Source organism: Narcine bancroftii, chromosome 6 (assembly GCF_036971445.1).
Source record: "Narcine bancroftii isolate sNarBan1 chromosome 6, sNarBan1.hap1, whole genome shotgun sequence".
NCBI lineage: Eukaryota > Metazoa > Chordata > Chondrichthyes > Torpediniformes > Narcinidae > Narcine > Narcine bancroftii.
The window spans coordinates 86925239-86946202 of record NC_091474.1 but is presented as its reverse complement, the minus strand read 5'-3'; the positions used below and the strand labels follow the sequence as shown (position 1 = coordinate 86946202).

Genomic DNA, 20964 nt, shown 5'->3' with positions numbered 1-20964 from the left:
TATTTGGGCTTGGAACTTGCTTATGACTTTTAATAATAATACTGGAAGATCTTGAATGAGGAACATTTGTGATTCAGTTCAAATGCAGTAAGTATTTTCATTTTTAACATCTTAATTATAAACAGTGCAAATGGTGAAAGTATGACGAAGCATGAAATCACAGATAATTACCAGCTGTGTTTATTAAGCAGTACCTGTCCTGGATGCACAGCAACCTTATAACTGGCTAAATTGCTGCCTTGTCAATTCTCAGCAGAAACTATCACAAAAAGCAGTGGCATCATTGTTCTGTCACGATGCTGTCTCAAGAATTAGGAATCTATGCTTTTATCACAGAGAGAAGAAAATAATACGCAACATCTTGGTTTAAATGAATAATCTATTTTCTAGTTTAGATGTTGAGTTGCAAACTTGATGGGGCATTGGGGTGGGGTAGAATCAATAAAAGGAGTTGGAGCATTGTAGGGCAGTAAGATTGTACCATGAAAACCAATGTATAGTATTAAACTAATTCCACATTCTTCCAAAAACTACAGAGGAAATTCATTCTTTCACTACCATAGTCTGACATCAGAGAATTGACAGCTAATCTAGTTCGATATTTTGCTGGAGTTTTGAGTGAGTTCTGTATGGATGCAGCTAGGTGCCTCTCTTTGAATGTGCCGTTGATCAGAGAGCCTACATCCTCACATAGACTGGTGTAAAAATCCTCTTGCAGTATTGACAGAAATACAACAATGGCATGAAGCCAAGCATTTTTTTAAGAAATCGCACAAGCAACACAATTCAATCTGGTCAGCTGCCGAACACTTATTGCATTGCTTTTTGAGGGACCTTGTAGGCTAATTTACTGAATTACCACAATGAAAACACATCTAAAAGTCTCAATGATCTAACAAAAATAGAAAATACCAATTCTTTCACTCTTTCTATTGTTTTAAGGATCTGCAGCTCAAATACTTTTCCACATACATAATTATAAAGCTATATTTGTCTGTAGCAGAGCATCAAACAGCAGTTTATCATTTGTTAGATTTGCCCCTGCATGCTTCAGCTAAAAACAATTCATTTCTAAGTTCAAAATCTATTGTCATGAGCATGTCATGAAATTCATTGTTTTGCTGCATCACAATGCAAACATTTATATGAACCACCTTACAAAATAAATAAAAATAGTCCAAGAAAAAGAAAAGACAAAGTAAGGCAGTGTCTGTGGTTCATTCTTCATTCAGGAATCAGATGGCAGAGCGGAAGAAGCTGTCCTTGTGCTGCTGAGTGCTCACTTTCAGGTTCCTGTACCTTGTTCTCGATGGTAGCAGAGTGAAGAGGGCATGCCTGGGTCACGGGTGTCCTTGAGGATAAAGACTACTTTCTTTAGACACCTCCTCTTGTAGGTGTCCTCAAAGGAGTGAAGACGTATTGTTGCAAGCCAAGTTAACAACCATCAAGAGTTTTTTCTTGTCCTAAGCATTGGCACATGCATTCCAGATAGTAATGCAACCATACAAGAAGCTCTCATGGCTCTCCTGCAGAAGTTTCTGAGAGTCTTCCTCAAACTCCTTACAAACTATAGCCCACTGACGAGCCTCCTTCATGATTGCATCAACATGGAAGCACCAGATCAGATCCTCAGAGATATTGACACCTAGGAATTTAAATTTATTGACCCTCTCCATTGCTGACCCCTCGATGAGGACTGGTTTATGTTCTCCTGATTTCCTCCTGAAGTCAATAATCATCTTGTTTTTGCTAACGTTGAGCGCAAGGATGTTGTTGTGACAAGTTCCTGAAATGCAACTGATAACAGGGCAACAAGTAAACAGGGCATCAGGAACCTGAATGAGAGTATTGTCCCTCTAAATCAGTGGTTTTCAAACTACCCCCCCCCCCCCCAAACTCACATTCCATCTTAAGCAATCCCTATGCCACAAGTGCTCTGTGATTGGTAAGGGATTGCTTAAGGTGGGATGTGAGTGGGAAGGAAGGGTTGAGAATCACTGCTCTAGACCCAAATGTTAATGAAATATTTTTCTTGAGAAAAATTGTCATTGGCCCAATTCCTTCAGAGTTATGAAACCATGCACATAACGAGTCAATTAGGTACGATTAAAACAATGGCTTTAAACCTTTTTCTTTCCACACATACCACCTTAACCAATCACCAGAGCACTTATGGCTCTGCTCTAAATGAATGATTTTTAAGCAAATAACTCAGGAATTAGTGAACAGGTTCAATGTTAAATTTGGTGCAGAAAAAGTGAAGAAATATATTTGGATTAAAAAAGTAGAGAGAAAAGATTTCAAGATTCCTTTATTGTCATGTGATAATACAGAACATGTAATATTACACAAAACTGTCTTCTGCCTGCCGTAAGGCAGACACAGATTCATTATTTTATCATCAACGCCCCTTACAATAAGAGAGAAGAGAAGCAAAAGAGAGTCCCTTCAGAGTCTGCGGATTTGTCTCCAACGCTCCCTCAGACTCTGCAGCCACACAGACTGCTGTTCGATTCATGGGCAACTCGAGCTCCAGAGCCAAACTTCTGACGTAAACAGGGATGCGCCGGAGACCCTTTGGAAGCCTTTCTTGCCCTCAGCACAATCTCAAATCCTGGTTCCGATAGCTGGTTCCTATGAGCCAGTTTCCAGCAGCTCGCCGCCCATGTGAGTCCCCCGAACCCAAGTCACCCGCAGCCTGTGTGGATTCTTCAGCCACTGATTCCCTTGCTGCTCTGCTGCTGTGGTCACCTTTCCTGTAGGGTCACCTACTATGTTTCTCCTTCTCAATGTGGGGGGAGGGCACAGGGTGTGTTATTTCTGTTTCTGGTGCCCTGTGCCAGTCTACTGCTCCCCGGAGTCTGCAACCCCTCATGACCACGACCCAGCACAGTCCTCGCGGTTGCAGGATTTTACTTACAAACACCATTAGAACCAGGCAGTTGGACCCTTTGGAGCAGCACTGTGACTGCCTCCTGCTTTAAATATAGAGATAATTTTTTTAAAATCTTCAGTTAGCATCGGAAGAAATTAGATTCTATTGTTAAATATTACACTTAAATAATCAGTGTAATAAAGTTAAAGAATGGTTGACACAAAGCAATCAAAACCTATCACTTTGCTAAGAGAGCCCTTCCACTTAGTCTGTTTATTTGTCACAAAATACCTACTGTAGCACTGGAGAGGGATTCTTATGCGAGCAAAATGGTGGGTTATCTCTAATACAGTTGCATAAAGAGCTCCATTAGGATATAGGATTGCAGGGAAAAGAAACATCAGTTAGTACCAAGCAAGGGTGGGATGAGAGTACTGTGTAGGGGTTCATTCAGAAGCCTGATGTTTGCAGGGAAGAAAAGGTCTTTAAGACTGTCCCTGTGTGTTTTCACACTTTTAAGCCTTCTCCCTGATGAGAAGAAGGAGAAGAGAGTGTGACAAGACTGAACATCTTGTGACAAGTTTAGCTACAATCACACAACCAAATGCATTTCAATAGCAAAGTGGGCATGGAGGTACTGTATTTGGTTGGTAGTGAAGTTGCATAACTGGAACAGCAACCATTGGATTTCTCCATTTCAAGTCAAGTTTATTGACATCTACTTGTGCAAGTACAACCTGACTAAACAGCGTTCTCCAGTCCTCCGTGCAAAAAACATGCAGACATGCATCCACTCATAACACACATACAGAAACATATGCAGTATATATAAACACATGTATAAATAAATATTGTTTAATAAATAGTGGAATCTTGGAGGTCGGTATAAGCAGTTCAATCATTTAAATCTTATTCCCCTTCATCAGAAGTTGTTGCATTGAAGATGTGCATAATGAACCCTGAGAGATGAGAGCTTTATCATTACTTACACACCAATGTAACTTTCATACTAAGTACTGTTGCATGACTTCAATAAGCCTTCCAAACTCCTCAAATGAACTGTGCCCTTGTGATCAGCCAATTCCTCCCCCCCCCCCCCCATCCCTTAAAGTTGTGAAATCTTTCATTCTGGGTGTCAAGAAAGATCTACTGATGATCCATTTTCTCCATTATACTTCAACACAACAAACAGGGGTTATGAAAGCTGCCAGAAAAATACACTGTTTTTCTTTGTTAACTTTATGTGATAGAACGGCATTAAAAATCAGAATGTCATTCCAGCATGCACAAAACTGCCAGTCCCACTGAGGTAGATATGAGAATGTGAACGCTGTTTGATCAGCAGATTTTTGCACTTCTGATGTATTTTGTATAAATCATAAATCATTATACAGAAAAAAATTGTTCCGGCAGCTTGGTTATATATTAACCCTTTGGACTCTGTGTCCTGGCTTTCCGGGACTACCAACAAGCACATATAGTCAGTGTCCCCATTTTCCTGGACTGGTTTTAAACCTAACCATGAGTTGGTTCATATTTGTGTTTGTACTGTAGTTTACCCATGGATCCAGTCTGGAGTATGTATTATGAAAGGTTGAAAATGGCTGGAGTCCAAAGGGTTAAACTATGAATCCAGTTGTACAGGGCTCCCAATAGTAGATGAACAGGTATGTAGGCAGCTTATGCAAAGGTGCAAAGGTAACAGGGCTATTGTAGTAGTTTAATTTCTGCTATGCTGATTGGAACTTCCTTAGTACAAGAGGCTGAAGTGGGGGAGAATTTGTGAGGGTTCCTTGAAACAGTGTGTAGATCATCTATCCAGTCAAGGAGACACGCTAGACCTTGTATTGGGAAATGAGCCTGGTTACGTGATTAGGGTTTCAGTGGGAAAGCATTTTCGGAACAGTAATCACAACTTACATTTTCAGATAGTTATGGATGTCTGAATCTTAGGGAAAAGTGCTAAGTTGGGGAAAGGAGCTGAGAAGAGTAGTTTGGGAGCAGACTGTTATTGAGTAAGTTCATCGCTGTCATGTGGGAGTTCTTCAAAGACCAGTTGATCAGAATTCAAGACCAGGATCTCCAGGGAAGAAGAAAGACATGGATGGCAAGGTTTGGAAAACATTGATATAGAGAGATCTTGTAACTTATCTTAGAAAGAACGAGGAAAAGAATGTCTGGTTTCGGAAGCTGAAATCAGACAAGACCCTTAAAGAAAAGAGGAAATAACTCAAATATGGAATTAGAAGAGCCAAAAGGAGCCATGAAACACCTTTGACCAGTTCAATTAAGGAAAATTCCAAGGCATTTTAAACATAGAGTAAATAAAAGCAGGTATTCACCCGGGACAGTGAGATCAGTGTGGATATGCTATTTTTCTAGGGCATTTTGATAGTTAGAAGAAGGTAATGTAGGACTGTTGAAGGAAACTTCAACTAGATTAGTCCACAGGACCTGAAAGGATATATCCAGGTAATCGAAAGAGACTTGACAAAGACATTTGTATCCTCTTGAGCCATAGGCAAGTCTCAGAGGGATGGAGAGCAGCCAATGCGCATCCTTTGTTTAAGAAGGTCTATAAAGCTATTCCAACATATTACAGGCCAATGAGCCTTCTATCAATGGACAGGGAGTTATTGGAGAAGATTCTTCGGAATAGGATTTACAAGTGCATTGAACACAATGAATAGTGTGTGATAGTACAGATTCTATCACCAGTGTGATACATATGTACAGATGGTAGTGTAGGATGACTGTGATTGGCTGAGAGTGTAGCCACACCTACTGGCAGGTCTTAAAGGATTGCTCCTAGCCAGACCAGGTCATTCTGGACTGGTCGACCTACTTGTGATATGCTCCAGTCTTTTAGTTAATAAAAGTCTTTGGTTCTTTCGACGCGCATTACACAGTGTACACTGTTTGACCTGCTGAGTTTCTCCAGCATTGTGTTTTTACTTAACCACAGTGTCTGCAGACTTACGTGTTTTACTTCTTACTTTCTGAGTGAGTCTCAGTGTCATTCAATATTATGCAGCTTGCTTGATTGGCCCCTGTTAAACTGCCCGAAATATTCTTTTCCTTCACCATCTGTATTAATAAACACACCACTGTTTGTCCCTTTTATAGTTATGCAGACTCTCGTTCACTCAAAGACTGTATCTTTCACATGTATGGAAATTTAAACTTCAATGCTTTTATTTAAAAAAATGTATTTTTCCAGATCTGGGTGCTGCTGATAAGGCCAGCAATTGGTTAATTCCAATTATGACTTGGGTAATGGTGAGCTGCTGCCTTGAACTGCTAAAATCCTTCTAGTAAAAGGTGTTAGGTTGTTGTCCTTGGACCAGAAATAATGATAATGTTTTAAGTCAGAATTGCATGCACCTTGGAGGGTTGCAGTCTCCAGGATGCAGTGGAATGGCATGGGTTACCAGAAACAGGAAGTTATCCCCCTCCCCCCATTGAGAAGGAGAAGCAGAGAAGATGGCCCTTCAGGGAAGGTGGCTACAGCAGACCAGAGAAAGGTCCAGAGGCTGAAGGACTCACACTAGCTACAGGCGACTTGCAGTCGAGGGACTTGTACAGGTTCAGGGTGTCTGGAGAAGTTATGAGAAGGTGCTGAGGCCAAGAATGGCCTCAGACGCTGAAGGATTCCTGAACTTGGAGATTTGGAGCTGAAGCTCAGGTTTCTGATGGATCGAACAAGGGATTCTCTTTTGCTTCTCCTTCTCTCGCACCTTAAGGAGCACGAGGGTATACTGATAGCAACTCTTTATCTGCCTTACGTCAGGCAGAAAACAATTTTCTGTAATATTACATGTTCTGTAATATCACATGAAAATAAAGGAATCTTGAACACAGGTATTCCTGTGTCACTGAAATTCTTGCTCATCTTGATGTTAGAGATCATGGGTTTGGGATGTGCTATCAGATTAGGGGAGGTGTACAACTCCAGTGCCTTTTGTAGATGGCGCACATTTGCAGATATTGTGAAGAAACGGAACAATAAGGTTAGGTGGATAAGGTATGGCTCAAGCAGGCTCCTTAATATTGAATAGTGTTGTGATTCACTCATCTAGCAAGTGTAGCCGACTCCAGCACACTCCTGGCATGTGCCATGCAGATGGTGAAAAGGTGTCAGGAGTGAATTTAGTAGCTATGTCCAGCTTCTAAACAGTTCTGATTGCCACTGCATTTATGTGGCTGGTCAGAGGTGACTTCCAGGATAGTTTAGATTCAACAATGGCATTACAATGACAAAGAAGCAAAATTGTCTGACCTTCACAGCTGGCAACTGGGATAAATAAAGAGAGAATGAAAAAATGCACCTGAGATACGAGATATATTGGTGCTATTGAGACTGACATAGAGAAGAAACACAAGTAATGAAGAATATAAGGTCATCTTAATCATGTTCTTTAACAGAAAGGTACAAATTACAGAGAAAGGTCATGAACAGCGACAATGATAAATTTATGCAAGATGTGCAATGCTCTAAATATTGAATTCTGGCAAACAAACTAAGTGATTATGTGGATTTCAAGGTGAATTGTGCAAAGTTTTGATGAATTCCAGAGGCTGGACCAAGCAGAAAAAAAAATCTTGGTTATAAATATTAATGAAATAATAAACAAAATACAAGACTGTGCAGAAATTATTTTAGGTTAACTAATTTAAGTTGTTAATGTGTCCATGCAATTTTAGAATGGAAGAGTTGAACCAACAGGAATAAACTAGTATTAATATTTGCTAGAAAAAGGAAACAGTTGCCGTGACGTGGGATTCATGTCTGGGTCAGGACATTGTACGGCTGTTATAACCTTTTCTTTCTGGAGATATAATTTGTATCCAGTATATGCAGCATCCATTACAGCACGGACCTTAGAATATTATCCTTTTAAATGATTAAAAAGTCACATTGTGTTCATCTGATCAGTGCTGTGGAAGATCCATGCAAATATAAATTGAACAATGTTGAAACTCCTTCCACAGAAATAGTTTCCTAGGATTCATTCACAAGTGGAGTTGAAAATATGTAAAAAATAATACTTAGCTTAACATATATATTATGCACTGCAATGCAGTGGCATGTTGAGATTGACAAGATCTTGTGAACTGTGGGATTAAGTAAATCATTCAAGGAACTATAAAACATTAAGCATTCCCAAGCACCCTATTCTTTATGACATCGATGAGATGATGGATATTTACTATTGGAATCATGTTCTGTCTGTGTTTCAATAAGCAGTAACCTTGAGATTTATTGGAGGGAGGCATTGCAGGGATAATCTCGAGTTTACACATGATAAACTGACAGCCCATTTCTCAATCACCAATGAAATACTGTGCTGCTAAGGATGCCAAAGCCTCGTGCGCATGCTCCATTCTTCACATACTCGAGAACTTTTAATTCTACCAATGGAACCTCCAGGACAGTGTTCTATTCCATAGGTTAATGACTATCTACTCAGCAACCCTGCAAGTTATGAAAATACTCAAAATTAGTCAGGATTCATTCAAACTTTCTTCAACATAGAGGATTGTAATTCAGTTATAATTAATAATGTGGCCATAAGACATAGGAGCAGACTCTGCCCTACCATTTAATCATGAACTGATCCATTTCCCCTCTCAGCCCCACTGCCCAACCTTCTCCTCATCATCTTTGATGCCCTGGCTAATCAAGAACCTATCAATCTTTGTCTTAAATACACTCAATGACTTGGCCTTCACAACCGCCTATGGCAACAAATTCTATAAATTTACCATCCTCTGGCTGAAAAATTTCCTACGCATTTCTGTTCTGAGTGGATGTCCTTTAATCCTGAAGTTGTTCCCTCTTGCGCTGGACTCCCCAGCAGGCGAAACAACCTTTTCTACATCTACTGTGTCTATGCCTTTCAACATTCAAAATGTTTCAATGATACCCCCCTTATTATCCTGAATTCCAATGAATTCAGGCCAAGAGCTCTTCCATGATAATGCTCTTCATATGATAACCCTTTCATTCCTGAAACATCCTCGTGAGCTTCCTTTGAACCCTTTCCAATATTAGCACATTATTTCTTAAATATGGAGCCCAAAACTGTTCACAATACTCCATGAGGTCTTACCAGTGCCTTATAAAGCCTCAACATTATGCCCTTGCTCTTATATTCTATTCCTCTTGAAATGAATGCCAGCATTACATTTGCCTTCTTCACCACCGACTCAACATTCAGGTTTACCTGAACGAGGACTCCCAAGTCCCTTTGAATCATGGTATTTTCAATTTTTATCCCCATTTATTTTTTTTAAACCAAAGTGCTTAATTGTACACTTTCCGATATTATATTTTATTTGGCACTTCTCTGCCCATTCTCCTAATCGAAGTCCTTCTGCAGCCTTCGCGTTTTCTCCACACTGCCCGACTTCCACCATATTCCTAACATTTCTCTGCTGACCTTGAGTTGTAACCAGCAACTCCATGTGCTTATGGCCAGATAAATCGTTTTTTCTTGGAAACAGTAAACCTATGAGGCATCATACCACATGTACATGTTTAATATCAAGCATTGAGAAGCTAGTTACATGAGGAGAAGGGAAGTGCAGATCCTTGCTTTAAGGCTGAAATTAAATAACTCTTTGGCCATTTTTCCCTGTTTCAAGGGCACAATTATTTCATGGAAGAGACAGATGCTGAATGACTTCTTTACAAGAACGAAGAGCAAATATCAACTAATTTTCAGAAACAAGAACACAACATGAAAACTATATTTGAATACAGTATATCAGTGTGCCAGATCTTTAACTTCATTAAATATGTCACTGAGAGAGATTTCATGCTGCATCTCTGGCAGTACTCTGTAAGTCTGACTGTAGAGTGTTACACTCACTCTGTCGGCGATGGTGCTGGACAGGACCTGGGCTGCCATGGAACGTGGCCTGCAAGGGAGAGGAGGATGGAGAAGCCTGTGCAGGAGAAAAGGAGTGGGGGAGGGAAGAAGGTGAAAACAAAAAGAAAGAAACAAACACGCATTATGTCAGGAAGAGCTGAATCAATTGGATAGAATCAGACACAAAGTGAAAGCAGAAATGGGACCTCAAGACCTTGTCAGACAGCTTGCAAACTTTCAGAATTTCCAGCTGGTCTGCTTTGACAACATACATCAACACATACTGTGGAAAAATTCAGTTACCACATTGCTCATTTTATCAGGATATTCTACATGCAACAATAATATTCTTTTCCTTGCAAAAGTCCAGTTGTGCAATTTCAAAATGTGTGCAAAATATTCACAAAGGAACTTAAAAACTCGAAACAATGGCCCATTTGGATGAAGCAAAGGTACTGGCCGCTAATTTTGGAAAAAAAGCTGCCTGTAAAGACCTAATAATCTCTGTGGCATGGACGTGTCCTCATCTGCTGGCATATGTCACTGATTGGTGGCATCCTGCTCCAAGCATTTAACAACAGTGAGGAGATTAATTTGACCAATTAGTTAATCAGAGCAAAATAAAAAGTAAAAAGCACAACTTTTAATTATTTTAAATATTGGAACACAGATGATTTAAGGTAAAATGGCCCAAAAGAATCATATTAAAATATACAACAAAAGAAATTGAAATTTGCATCTAGAGAATCAATATTTTATGCCCAAAATCTTTTAAAAAGCAATATTGGTAAGTAAGTTGTTTAAAAACTCAAGCACTTCAAGAAGAAAAGCCATCCATTTTCAGGGTATTTTACAGTGGTATCAGTTTACAAGTAAGTACCTGAAGCTCTTTCCAACTCACTGAGTTTTAGAGATTACAATGAAAAAATTTGCATGTGATGAATAGGGATTGACAGCAAACTCTGCATTTCCATTTTAGGTGCCCTTGAGTGAACTTCAGAAGATCCCTTCGGTTTTGAGGAATTAGGACAACAAAAACCAAACAAATATTCTGTGATACAGCTGCATAAAATTGGTAAATAAAAGTCAGTAAGGAACCAAGCTATTCTAGTTAATCATCAAAAAATTAGTTCAGATTAGGAAAGACCTTGAACCCATTGAATCGCACCCAGAACACCAAAACTATACATCACCATTGAATATCTTTGAGTCCTGGGTCTTGATCTCAGTCATTTTCCTGGCACAAGCTGCTGGTCAACTTTGCATGGAGAAATACTTTCTGCCCCGAACTATCAAGGAGGCAAAGCTTGAGACTTAAATACTGTTGCAAATTCACTGCAAATCTCTGCATATATAGTTGTCTTCATTCAAATGAATTGTTTATTATCATGTGTTCTGAGGAGTAAAAGATAACATCAAGAAAATTGTTGAGGATTGTTTTCAAGCTCAGGTATCTTTTGCCATAGTGAAGTGGGGAGAAGAATGTAATTTCTATAAATGTGTGGTAGAAAGTGTCCTGGCCGTCTGCATCATGAATACTAATACATCCGAGCGTAAAGGGAACACTGCCATTGGAGAGCAACAGTAATCCTCAAGGATCCACACCACTCGGCACAGGCTCTATTCTCACTGCTACCATCAGGAAAGAGGTATAGGTGCCACAAGACTCACACCACCAGGTTCAGGGACAGTTGCTACCCCTCCACCATCAAACCCCTCAACCCCTCCACCATCAAACCCCTCAACACAAACTCAATCAAGGTCTCATTTAAGGTCTGTTACTTTTGCATTGTATTGATTTTTTTTTCACTCAGTATTGCATAGTCAGTTTGTTTACATTTCTTTATTTGTTTACATGTGTACATTGAGAATAGTATTTTTTTGCGCTACCAAATAAGTGGTAATTTTGCTTGTCTGCAGGAAAAATAATCTCAGGATTGTATGTGATTTTGTATATGTACTCTGACAATAAGTCTGAAATCTAAGATTTAGAGAGAATTTGAGGAAGAATTTTCTTCATCCAAAAATTGATTGCAACCTGGATGTTACTGCCTGAGGAGCCGATAGAGGAATGTACTTCTACTACATTTTTAGCTTCTCGACCAGAAGCACAGAAGTCCAAATCATCTGATTTAATCTAAATGCACAAATGCATTTACATTAAGAAAGATTATTATTTGATGTTTCTCAGTAAGGAAGGTTGGTTTGGAAATAGCATTCCAGATTATATAACTACTGTGGACCCATGGTTTGCTCCCTCAGAGGCTATGTCCTGCAAGCTATTTCAAAGGATAGCTGTCAATTTAGTGAAAATTATCAAAGGAGAAAGTTCACTGTGCCGCCATTTTAGAAATAATGTCCAGAACTTTGTCAATACACATGTGCAAGTAATTGCAAAATTAGGCAAGAGCTACTGCAAACCAATATCAAATTGATCACAGCTGTGCAAAATTATTTAAAAGTCATCCATTTGCAATGTTGGAGAACATATGGGTTGAAGGGCAAAATGAACCCCACTGATTTTATGCTGAAGCAATCACTGAGCAGATTTAACTTAGTAAATTTGGAGGGTTAGCAGAGTGGTTAGTGCAACACTGTTACAGCGCCAGCAACCCAGGTTTGAATCCTGTGATGTTTTTAAGTTTGTACTTTCTCCCCACGTCTGCATGGGTTTGCTCCGAGTTCTCTGGTTTCCTCCCACCCTTCAAAACTTCTGGAGCGTAATTGGGCAGCACAGCTCATGGGTGGGAAGGGCCTATTATTCTGCTGTATGGCTAAATATAAATTTCCCAAAAAAATTAAATATTTTAATTTAAAATTTAAATTAACCTATTTAAATTTGTAAAATTCATCACCACAAAATAGATCAACTTTTCTTTTCCTTCGAAGATGTGCACAAATTAGTTGCCACAACTCCTACCATTTCAACAGTGGCCACGCTCCCAAAAATAATTGGTGAGAAATTTGCGGAAAATTCTGAAGATGCGGAAGGCCACATATAAAATCAATCTTTTCCTTCTCTCTTTATTTGGTTCTGGTGCACAAAAATCTCTGTCAATCAGTTTTTCAGTAATCAGAAAATTCCCATCAAAATAAAACCAGCGCAGTGAAGGCTCATTATTATAAACTCCAGGGAACTGGCAAAATTAATTCCTCTCATCGAAGTGCACCTTATTGAAGTCTGCATTCCACTCATGACTACACAAACTATATTAGAGCTTTAGGCATGAAAACATTTCTCATAATGAAAGTTTGGCACTAAGAATCTGAAATTGAGATGGAATTAAATAGAGTCACACAATTGAAGCAGCCAGAATCACTTGTATATTAACCATTGAGCTTTTCATCCGCACTGTGTCATTGCTCTTATTTCCCTTTCAAATTCTATTGCCCAGAGGGCTGTGGATGCACAGTGTTGAGCTTAACAAGTCTGAAATCACTCAAGTTTGGACACCAAGAGGATAAAGGGAAATAGAATTCTGACAGGAAGACAGGGGGTGAGCCATCATCAGCTAAAAGGTGGTACAAGTTCAAGATGCCAAATAGCCTACTCCTCATTCAATTCTTATGTTTCCACAGAGGGTTAAAATGAGGGAGCTCATTTGACTGTTTTAATTGATATGTAACAAACAAATGTATGCTCATTTAATGAACCCAGAATGCAGCATATTAATGCTTTGTTTTGTTGAATGATTTATAGTATATCTTTAATTGGCCTGTAAAATTGTGTATGATAATCATTTAAGCTTTGAACTACAATCCCAATTCACAGAGAACTATTTGTCCTTCTGGTTTTACATTACTTTGAACCCAAAGGAAATGAAGGCAAATAAAGTTATTCCTTCCTTGTTTGGAATTAGCAAAAGCAAGTTCATAATGCATAGTTCAAAATATCACATGTGGCCTCAACCAATAACTTGATCCAAATTTGTAACTCCATGTAAAATAGGAAGTCTGGAAAATTTTATACTGTACAGTAAAACCCCAGGTATCCAGTGCCTATGGGGATTGGTAGATGGCGGATAAGTTAATTTTCTGGTTGCTTGAGATTGTGTGTGACGTGAATTGGCAAAGTGGCCACTAGGGGGCGCAAATTTCAACCATATATTTTTTACCGATTTATTTTCTTCCACTTTTTTTTGCCAGTTGCTTGAGGCTGCCAATTGCTTCAATTCTGGATAATGGGAATTTTACTGTATGTGGTATGGTTTATTGACGACATTACCTTCTCCCTGAAATCTGTCTTTGATCATAAATAGCAATTTCTTTGGATCAAGCTGTTAATATCCAGTAAAAAGGAGGCAGATTGCTCTATATTGTGGAATCTTACACTGGAAAGGTTTAACTTTATACATTACATTTCCGATTATCCAAATCACTCAGGACCGGACTTGTATCAGTTGACTGCTTTTAGCAGTCCAAAAGCATCAACAGAATACTTTATTGACAACTCCCCACCACTGTTGCCAATCCTCCCTGGGAACCCGAGGTCCCCATTCCTGCCATTGTCGCTGATCCTTAACATCTCCCCACCGCTGTTGCCCAACCTACCCAGGAGCCAAAGATCCCGCTCCTGCCACCGTCGCTGATCCCTGATACCACCCCACTGTCATTGCTGATCCTACCTGGGAGCCTGAGGTCCCTGCTCCTGCCCGGGAACCCGAGAGTGTGAGGTCCCCATCCTGCCCAGAGGCCGCTCTCCTTGATGATGCCAGGACAGCGGAGAAAAAAGTACAGTGGAGGGTAAAGAATAAATGGAAAGGGAGAGGAGGGAGTGTCCTGAAATGAGGACAACCTCTCCATGTGCTGCCTGACCCGTTGACTTCCTCCAGCTGTTCAATGTCTGTCTGCTTTGCTAGTTCTGAGCTCTGTTGCTACCAAACTGCATGTCAGAGCCCCACATTAGCACATCGGGTAAAAAAAAATTCAACTTGTGTCATCACGTTGCCGCCAAAAAAAAATTCAGATTAACTGAGATTTTTCAGATAATTGAAAACACACTGTAGCCCCTGTAATCTGGCTGAAGGAGAAGAGTCATAAATAAAAAAATGTATGGTCTAAAAAATGATTGAGTGTGTGCAATAGTTTGAACTTTGAAGACTATTTTTAAATGACTTCAATACATTACTTTTTACAAATTTTTGTTTCGGAGAGTTCATTTATTCAAAATTTTACATCTCATACATTTATCAAAGCACTTTGAAAAAGAGGACATATGAAAGAATAAGACATAGATAAGTGAATAACAGAAGATATGGTAAATGGAAAATAATGTGGGAAATGTGGAATTATTCAATTTGACAGGAAAAATAAACATTTATTACCTCCATCCAAAAAAACATGGGGATTGTAGATTAACTGGAGTATTTGGGCAGCATGGGATCGTGATCTTGAAGGGTGTGTTATCATGCTATAATTCCAAATTAAATTTTAAGAATTAAATTAAATGGTGAGAATTGCTGAAATCTGAGATACATGGAATCTGGGTGTCCTAGTAGACTGTTTCTGAAAGGCTAGTATTCAGGAAAGGCAAGTAATTAACAAAACCAACGGAATGACAAATTGAATGCAAGAGTGCAAGGCAATGCTTGTTTCAATGGGCACTGGTAAGATCAAATCTGGAGTAACATGTATACTATTCCAATTTAAGAATGCAGTTTAATTTACTCAATGCAATTCAGAGAAGATTTACTAGATGAGAATGGAGAAACTCAAGAACTGAAGATGCTGGAATCTTGAGCAAACAAGAACAGATTAAGTCTCTCCAGATTCCCATTGTTTAATAAGCAAGTTGTATAACTAAGATGGGGCCAAACCACCTCTGGCATTTAGAACAGTGAGAGATGAACACATACAAGACACTGAGGGTTTGGATGTGAAGCATACTTAACCTGTGAGAAAAACAAAAGATGCTTTAAAGAGGCTTATCTGTAAAACAGAGACAAGGAAACTTTTTTTCGCAAGGCCGAAACATGTGGCACTCACTTCCCCATGTCGGGGGTGGAAAGTAATCTTTGAATATTTTTAAGACAGGAGGAAGCTGTAAAGTTACCTTGAATAGACAGTATGATGTTGATAGAACGAGCAGATCAACCACGATCTTGTTAAATGGTGCAGCAGGCTGGAGGGGCCGGCCATGTAGCCTCTCCTGCTCCTAATTCATAAGTCTGGAACACGCTAATATCACTGGGCAACACTTTTGGATTTACTTTTATGGGTTTTGGGCCACTGATCACGAAAATCGTATTAAAGTTTTCTATCATGTACTTTTTTTTAGATATAACCCATTTTTATGATTTCCTGTCATATTTTTAACATGTTTCAAGCAGACAAAACCAGGAAGTGCAATGTGTCATTGAACATCATTTTCTGCCTTCGCACTTGGATGTCTTCCCTGCTGATCTTGGTGCACTCAGTGATGAATACGGTGAAAGAGTTCAGCAGGACATTGCGACAGCGCAAATGGAATCCATCGATGCTGGCTAACTATTGTTGGACACTGACATGAGAGGCATCAGATGCTGAGTACATCAGCGGCAAAATATTTTTAGGTCAGTTGAATTAACACAATGTGTCAGCATTATGATGTGATTAAACATGTTAAATTCAATAAAAGTTAATTTAATGTTTCTACAACTTCCTACTTGATTCAGTAAATCTGAAGTTATCTTTGTTCAGTTTGAATCCCTAATTGTTTTCAAGAAGCAAACCTACTGAAAAAAAATTATTGCCCAGTATTATTTTTAAGTACAGGGAATACTGTTTAGTAAGAAAACAATACATAATTCCATAAACATCAGTAAGTTGCATCTCTTGCTGTTTAAGAGAAGAAATCAAAAGATCAGAAGGATTCTCTCTTCTTTGAATCATGACCAAGGATTGTTAACAGCCAGTAAAATTAGCAAACTTGACCTTCTGTTGTTTTCCATTAACAACATTATGATACAATTTTCATTGAATCCTGTTCTAGATACATTGAGTACCTTCAATCACCAAGCTAAAGGCAGGTGTGTTACTTATTCGCAGGAAAGGTAGGGAGGAAACAAAATGATGATCTATCAGGGTGGGTTTAGAGAATTGCTTCCGTTCTGATAACTTAATTTTCAGGATTTCAACTCCAGTTCAGCTAACTATGAAACACTTTTTCCTTTCTCTTGCCCACCAAAATTTCAACTATTTATTATTAAAATAATGGACAGCACCAGCCATGGCTAGCATAAACCTGAGATGTCAGGAACAAAGTATATCTGATCTCTAGTTCAGCAACTAATGAAATACCCCAGACTCAAAGAGTGATTCAAAAGTCAGAAGAAGTGGTCAAAGGGCATGAGTGTCTAACCTCCAGAGATTTTTCAACCTCTGCCATGTTGTGAACTAGGGCACAAGACCTTAACACATTATAGCTTGCACTTCAACTCACCAGCAGTACTAGGCATTAGTGCATTTCAGACCATAGATATTACATTGTGCATCCACAACAATAATTTTGACATCTGCATATCTTTGGAACAACAATAATGAGAGTATAAAGGCTTCTGTTATATTGCTACTGAACACCATATTTTTCATAATAAACTCTGTTGTACATTTTTTAGGATCTACAAAACTATTTTCTCTTTCAATAGACTGATGCATCTTCCAGAAGCTCTACCTAATTGGTACCCTGCTCTGCATTTAGTTTTGTGATCCCAGGGCTAACAATTATCCCAGTGAAGTCATCCATCTACAGGTTTAATCATCTAAGTACTGTGTTAGCAATATACTCACAGGGAAGTATTATTATCAACAAAAGCAGCTAAAATATTTTTCCCATTACTTCTAAAAGTGAAACATAAACAGAATTTGTGAAAGCGAACAGGGCAACAATCCAATAACCTCTCCCATCACTTTCTAGTTCTGGAAAAGCAATTTGTTGAATTTGCCAAATTAATTCTTGATAAAAACAAAGACATGCACTCTTCATTTCCTTCCGCACCATCTTTCAGTCTTTGAACACCTCCCAAAATGGCTAATGGTTTTCAGAGCTTCTGTTTCTTTCAACATGGTCACTTTAACTATTAAAATTTTACTGAATACATGGCAACAGGGTACGTTCAATATATTCTCAGTATATTCAATTAGCAGGAGCCCATTATCAAATTAATTCCCATTAATACACCTTCATTTAGATGTATAACATACATGCAAAGGTATTTAAGTGCCAGTCAAAGATAATGGGCATCAACCAAATGTGAGACTTACCTAAAGATCATATGGAAACCCCCATCAAAAGGATGATGTTGTCAAACCTCTGACTTACCCCAATAAAAACCAAAGCTCTAGAGATGATGAAATGTCCAGAACATTTTATCTGGGCAAAACAAGGAGCTATGAGTGTCAGAGATCAACATTTTTTAATGCAATTTTAATTTTTTTTTAACTTAAGAGATGCAGCGCAGTAACAGGCCCTTCTAGCCCATGAGCCCAGGCCACCCAAATACACCAATTAACTACAAACCTTGTACATTTTTAGAGGGTGGGAAGAAACCAGAGCATCTGGAGGCAACCCACGCTGTCACAGGGAGAAGGTACAAACTCCTTGCATACTGTTCAGGATTAAACCTCACGTTGCTGGCATTGTAATGGTGTTGCGCTGACTGCTACACGAACCGTGCCACCCACTTTCTTGTCGATCAAGGAAGTTAGTTTTCTGGTGGACAGTGAAGAAAGTTAGACAGATAAAGGGAAAAAATTCAAATCTTTGGGCCTTGATTGTGAATAGTGGTAGTAATTAAGGAATGCATGTGACGCACAAACTGAAAGAGTACTAAAAAAAGCTCATTTAATCCTAGGACTGGAGAAAATTATGGAGAAAGAAAAGTGAGCTTACAGAGGGGTTTGAAAAGGATGAGAATTTGAAGGAAAGAATCTGAAACATTAATAGCTGATGTATTTCAAACAGATTCTACAAATTAGAATTTATGGTTGTAACACTGGGCAGATGAATCTGCTGATCATTGACCAGGGTTCCCGGTCCAGTATGGACACTGCAACTGAAGAAGGGGACGGGAAACCACTTCAGTATTTTTCCTTGTATAATCATAAACCAACTACAGTCTCAGCTCAAAAATGGAGGGGAGGCAACAACTACAATTCAGAGGGTCAGAGATTGCGATGGATGGAGAGACATGATTGCCCACGCCGAATGGCACCTGAATGAATGATGTATTTTAACTTGTTGAGAGGTAGAGATCAGCAATATTGCAAAAATAGAAGTGAGCAGTCCAGGTGATGGAAACATAACAAGACCAAGCCTGGGCTAATTGGAATCCAATATACAAAATAAATTTGGAGCCAAAAATGAAAACTGCTGGGAGAAATTAGCAGGTTGAGCAGCATCATTGGGAGTAAGAAGAATTTTCTTCTCCTAACCACTCCAGATGCTATTCAACCCACTGAGTTCCTCCAGCAATTTGCTGTTTCTTCCAGATCCCTGCATCTGAAGTCTCTTGTGTCTCCAGAAAGCAAACTTATTCAGCTTCACCTATAATGTCAATGGCGAGGGAAAGGTTTTAATCCTTGCAGTAGTTCACTCGTGCAAATCTGAGCTTGTTCAGGACTGGGTAGTCATTGAAGTAACAAGTAACATTGTTTTGTGAGGAATTTGGTCTTAAAAAGTGGAAGGGCAGTTCATTTGAAAAGTATTTTGCTACTCTCATACACTCATATTTAACAAAAAACCTCCTTAAATTGTGGGCACAAATAGGAACACAGTAAAACCCCTGGTATCCAGCACTTACAGGGATTGGTAGATACAGAATAAGAGTATTTTCCAATTGATTCAGATTCACTCTGACAATGTCTAACTAATACATTAAGAATTAAACAGTTTAAAAAACAAAAAAAAACTATACTATACTGTACTTACACTAAACAAACTACATGCATGAATATGTAAACCTTAAAGCATTTTACTTTATTTTCAGTCAGATTCTTTGAAAACATTAAACTGTTGTTGCATCTGCAGGCTTCTTCCCCTCCACAGAGCCACCCAAAAGATGAACAATAACATTATATATAATTAACCCCCTCTCCCCCAAATTTACAGATAAAGCCTCTGACCAGGGTGACTCTTACTAAGCAGGGATAAGGAGACACTTTAAGAGAATCACCCCACAAGCAAGCAGCATCAACCAGCTCTTCATCCTGGGTGACGCCATTGCTGCTTCACACAACTTTATTCAAACAGCTGCTACAAGTAAAGTGCGAACAAGGCATTCCGCTGGCTGAATATTTGCTCCCATCTTTACCAAAGATTTATGTATTACTTCAGAGAACATTTACTTTTACTATTTTAAACATGCATTTTTACCTATTATTTTATTCTTATTTATTTTAATTTTTTAAATTTATTTTCCTCAATTTTTTTTGTTGTTTCCTTGAATTCCAGAATGCTTTTCAAGAAGAACTCAAACCAGCCCATTTAATTTCAATTTATTTACCCAATATCAATCCACATTTGTTCTTCTGTGTTCTCGCAAAGCACATATGAAGTTAATGACATTCAGGAAGGTAATATAACATCTTATTGATTTTTCCCTGCTTCCTCCCCAGCTCCAGTCATCTAATTCATAAAGTCTATTCTGACAACCAACAAATTTCATCTACTCTGTTGAATAGGGTTATTCTATCCCTTATCCGCCCACCCCCAGTAACAGCTCCAAAGGCTAGGAAAGGTGACCATTTCATGTTTATGTTGTGTTATCAAAACCCATTATGCATAATTAAAAAAAACTGTATATTGTGGGCAGGAAGTGGGAATATTATTTTCATGATGACACTCACAATTCCTAAACTGAGCAGCTCACCTGTACAAAGGAAGCTGAGAGAAAATTTGCCTATTTATTTTACAAAGAAAATATAGTCATTTTATTCCTCCAAACTTCGGGGAGATACCAGCACATGATTGAGGGCCCAAAGGGAGTGAATAAGTTGTTCTTTGAAAAAAATTCTTCCCTGTTCCACTGGGACATAGGAAACATTTAAGAATCACCACAGAATTTATTTCTATAATTTGTGACCATACCTCAATCTGATGAAAAGAAAATATAGACAGAAACTGATCTCCTGCTGCATGATAGTGTGCTCCCAATCACTGGTAGTGATAAAAGATGATCTTTTATAACACAGCAACATAATGAATGGAAGCATAAATAGGACATGTGTATTCTTGAG

General features: G+C 38.8%; 1 protein-coding gene across 9 annotated transcripts in view; it reads right to left on the bottom strand.

The window, feature by feature from the left end:
- Positions 1–20964, bottom strand: part of ccser2a (coiled-coil serine-rich protein 2a) — a 499558-nt gene that overhangs the window by 45691 nt on the left and 432903 nt on the right. For 2 of the 9 annotated variants that reach the window (XM_069885632.1, XM_069885633.1), the window contains exon 11: positions 9751–9826. The exons of 5 other annotated variants lie outside the window; for them this stretch is intronic. In XM_069885632.1, coding sequence (XP_069741733.1) covers positions 9751–9826 — 76 coding nt within the window. Of the gene's footprint in view, positions 1–8099; positions 8352–9750; positions 9827–10943; positions 11146–20964 lie in introns of those variants that run through there. 2 more of the 9 variants (XM_069885634.1, XR_011340230.1) reach the window with 2 other exon arrangements.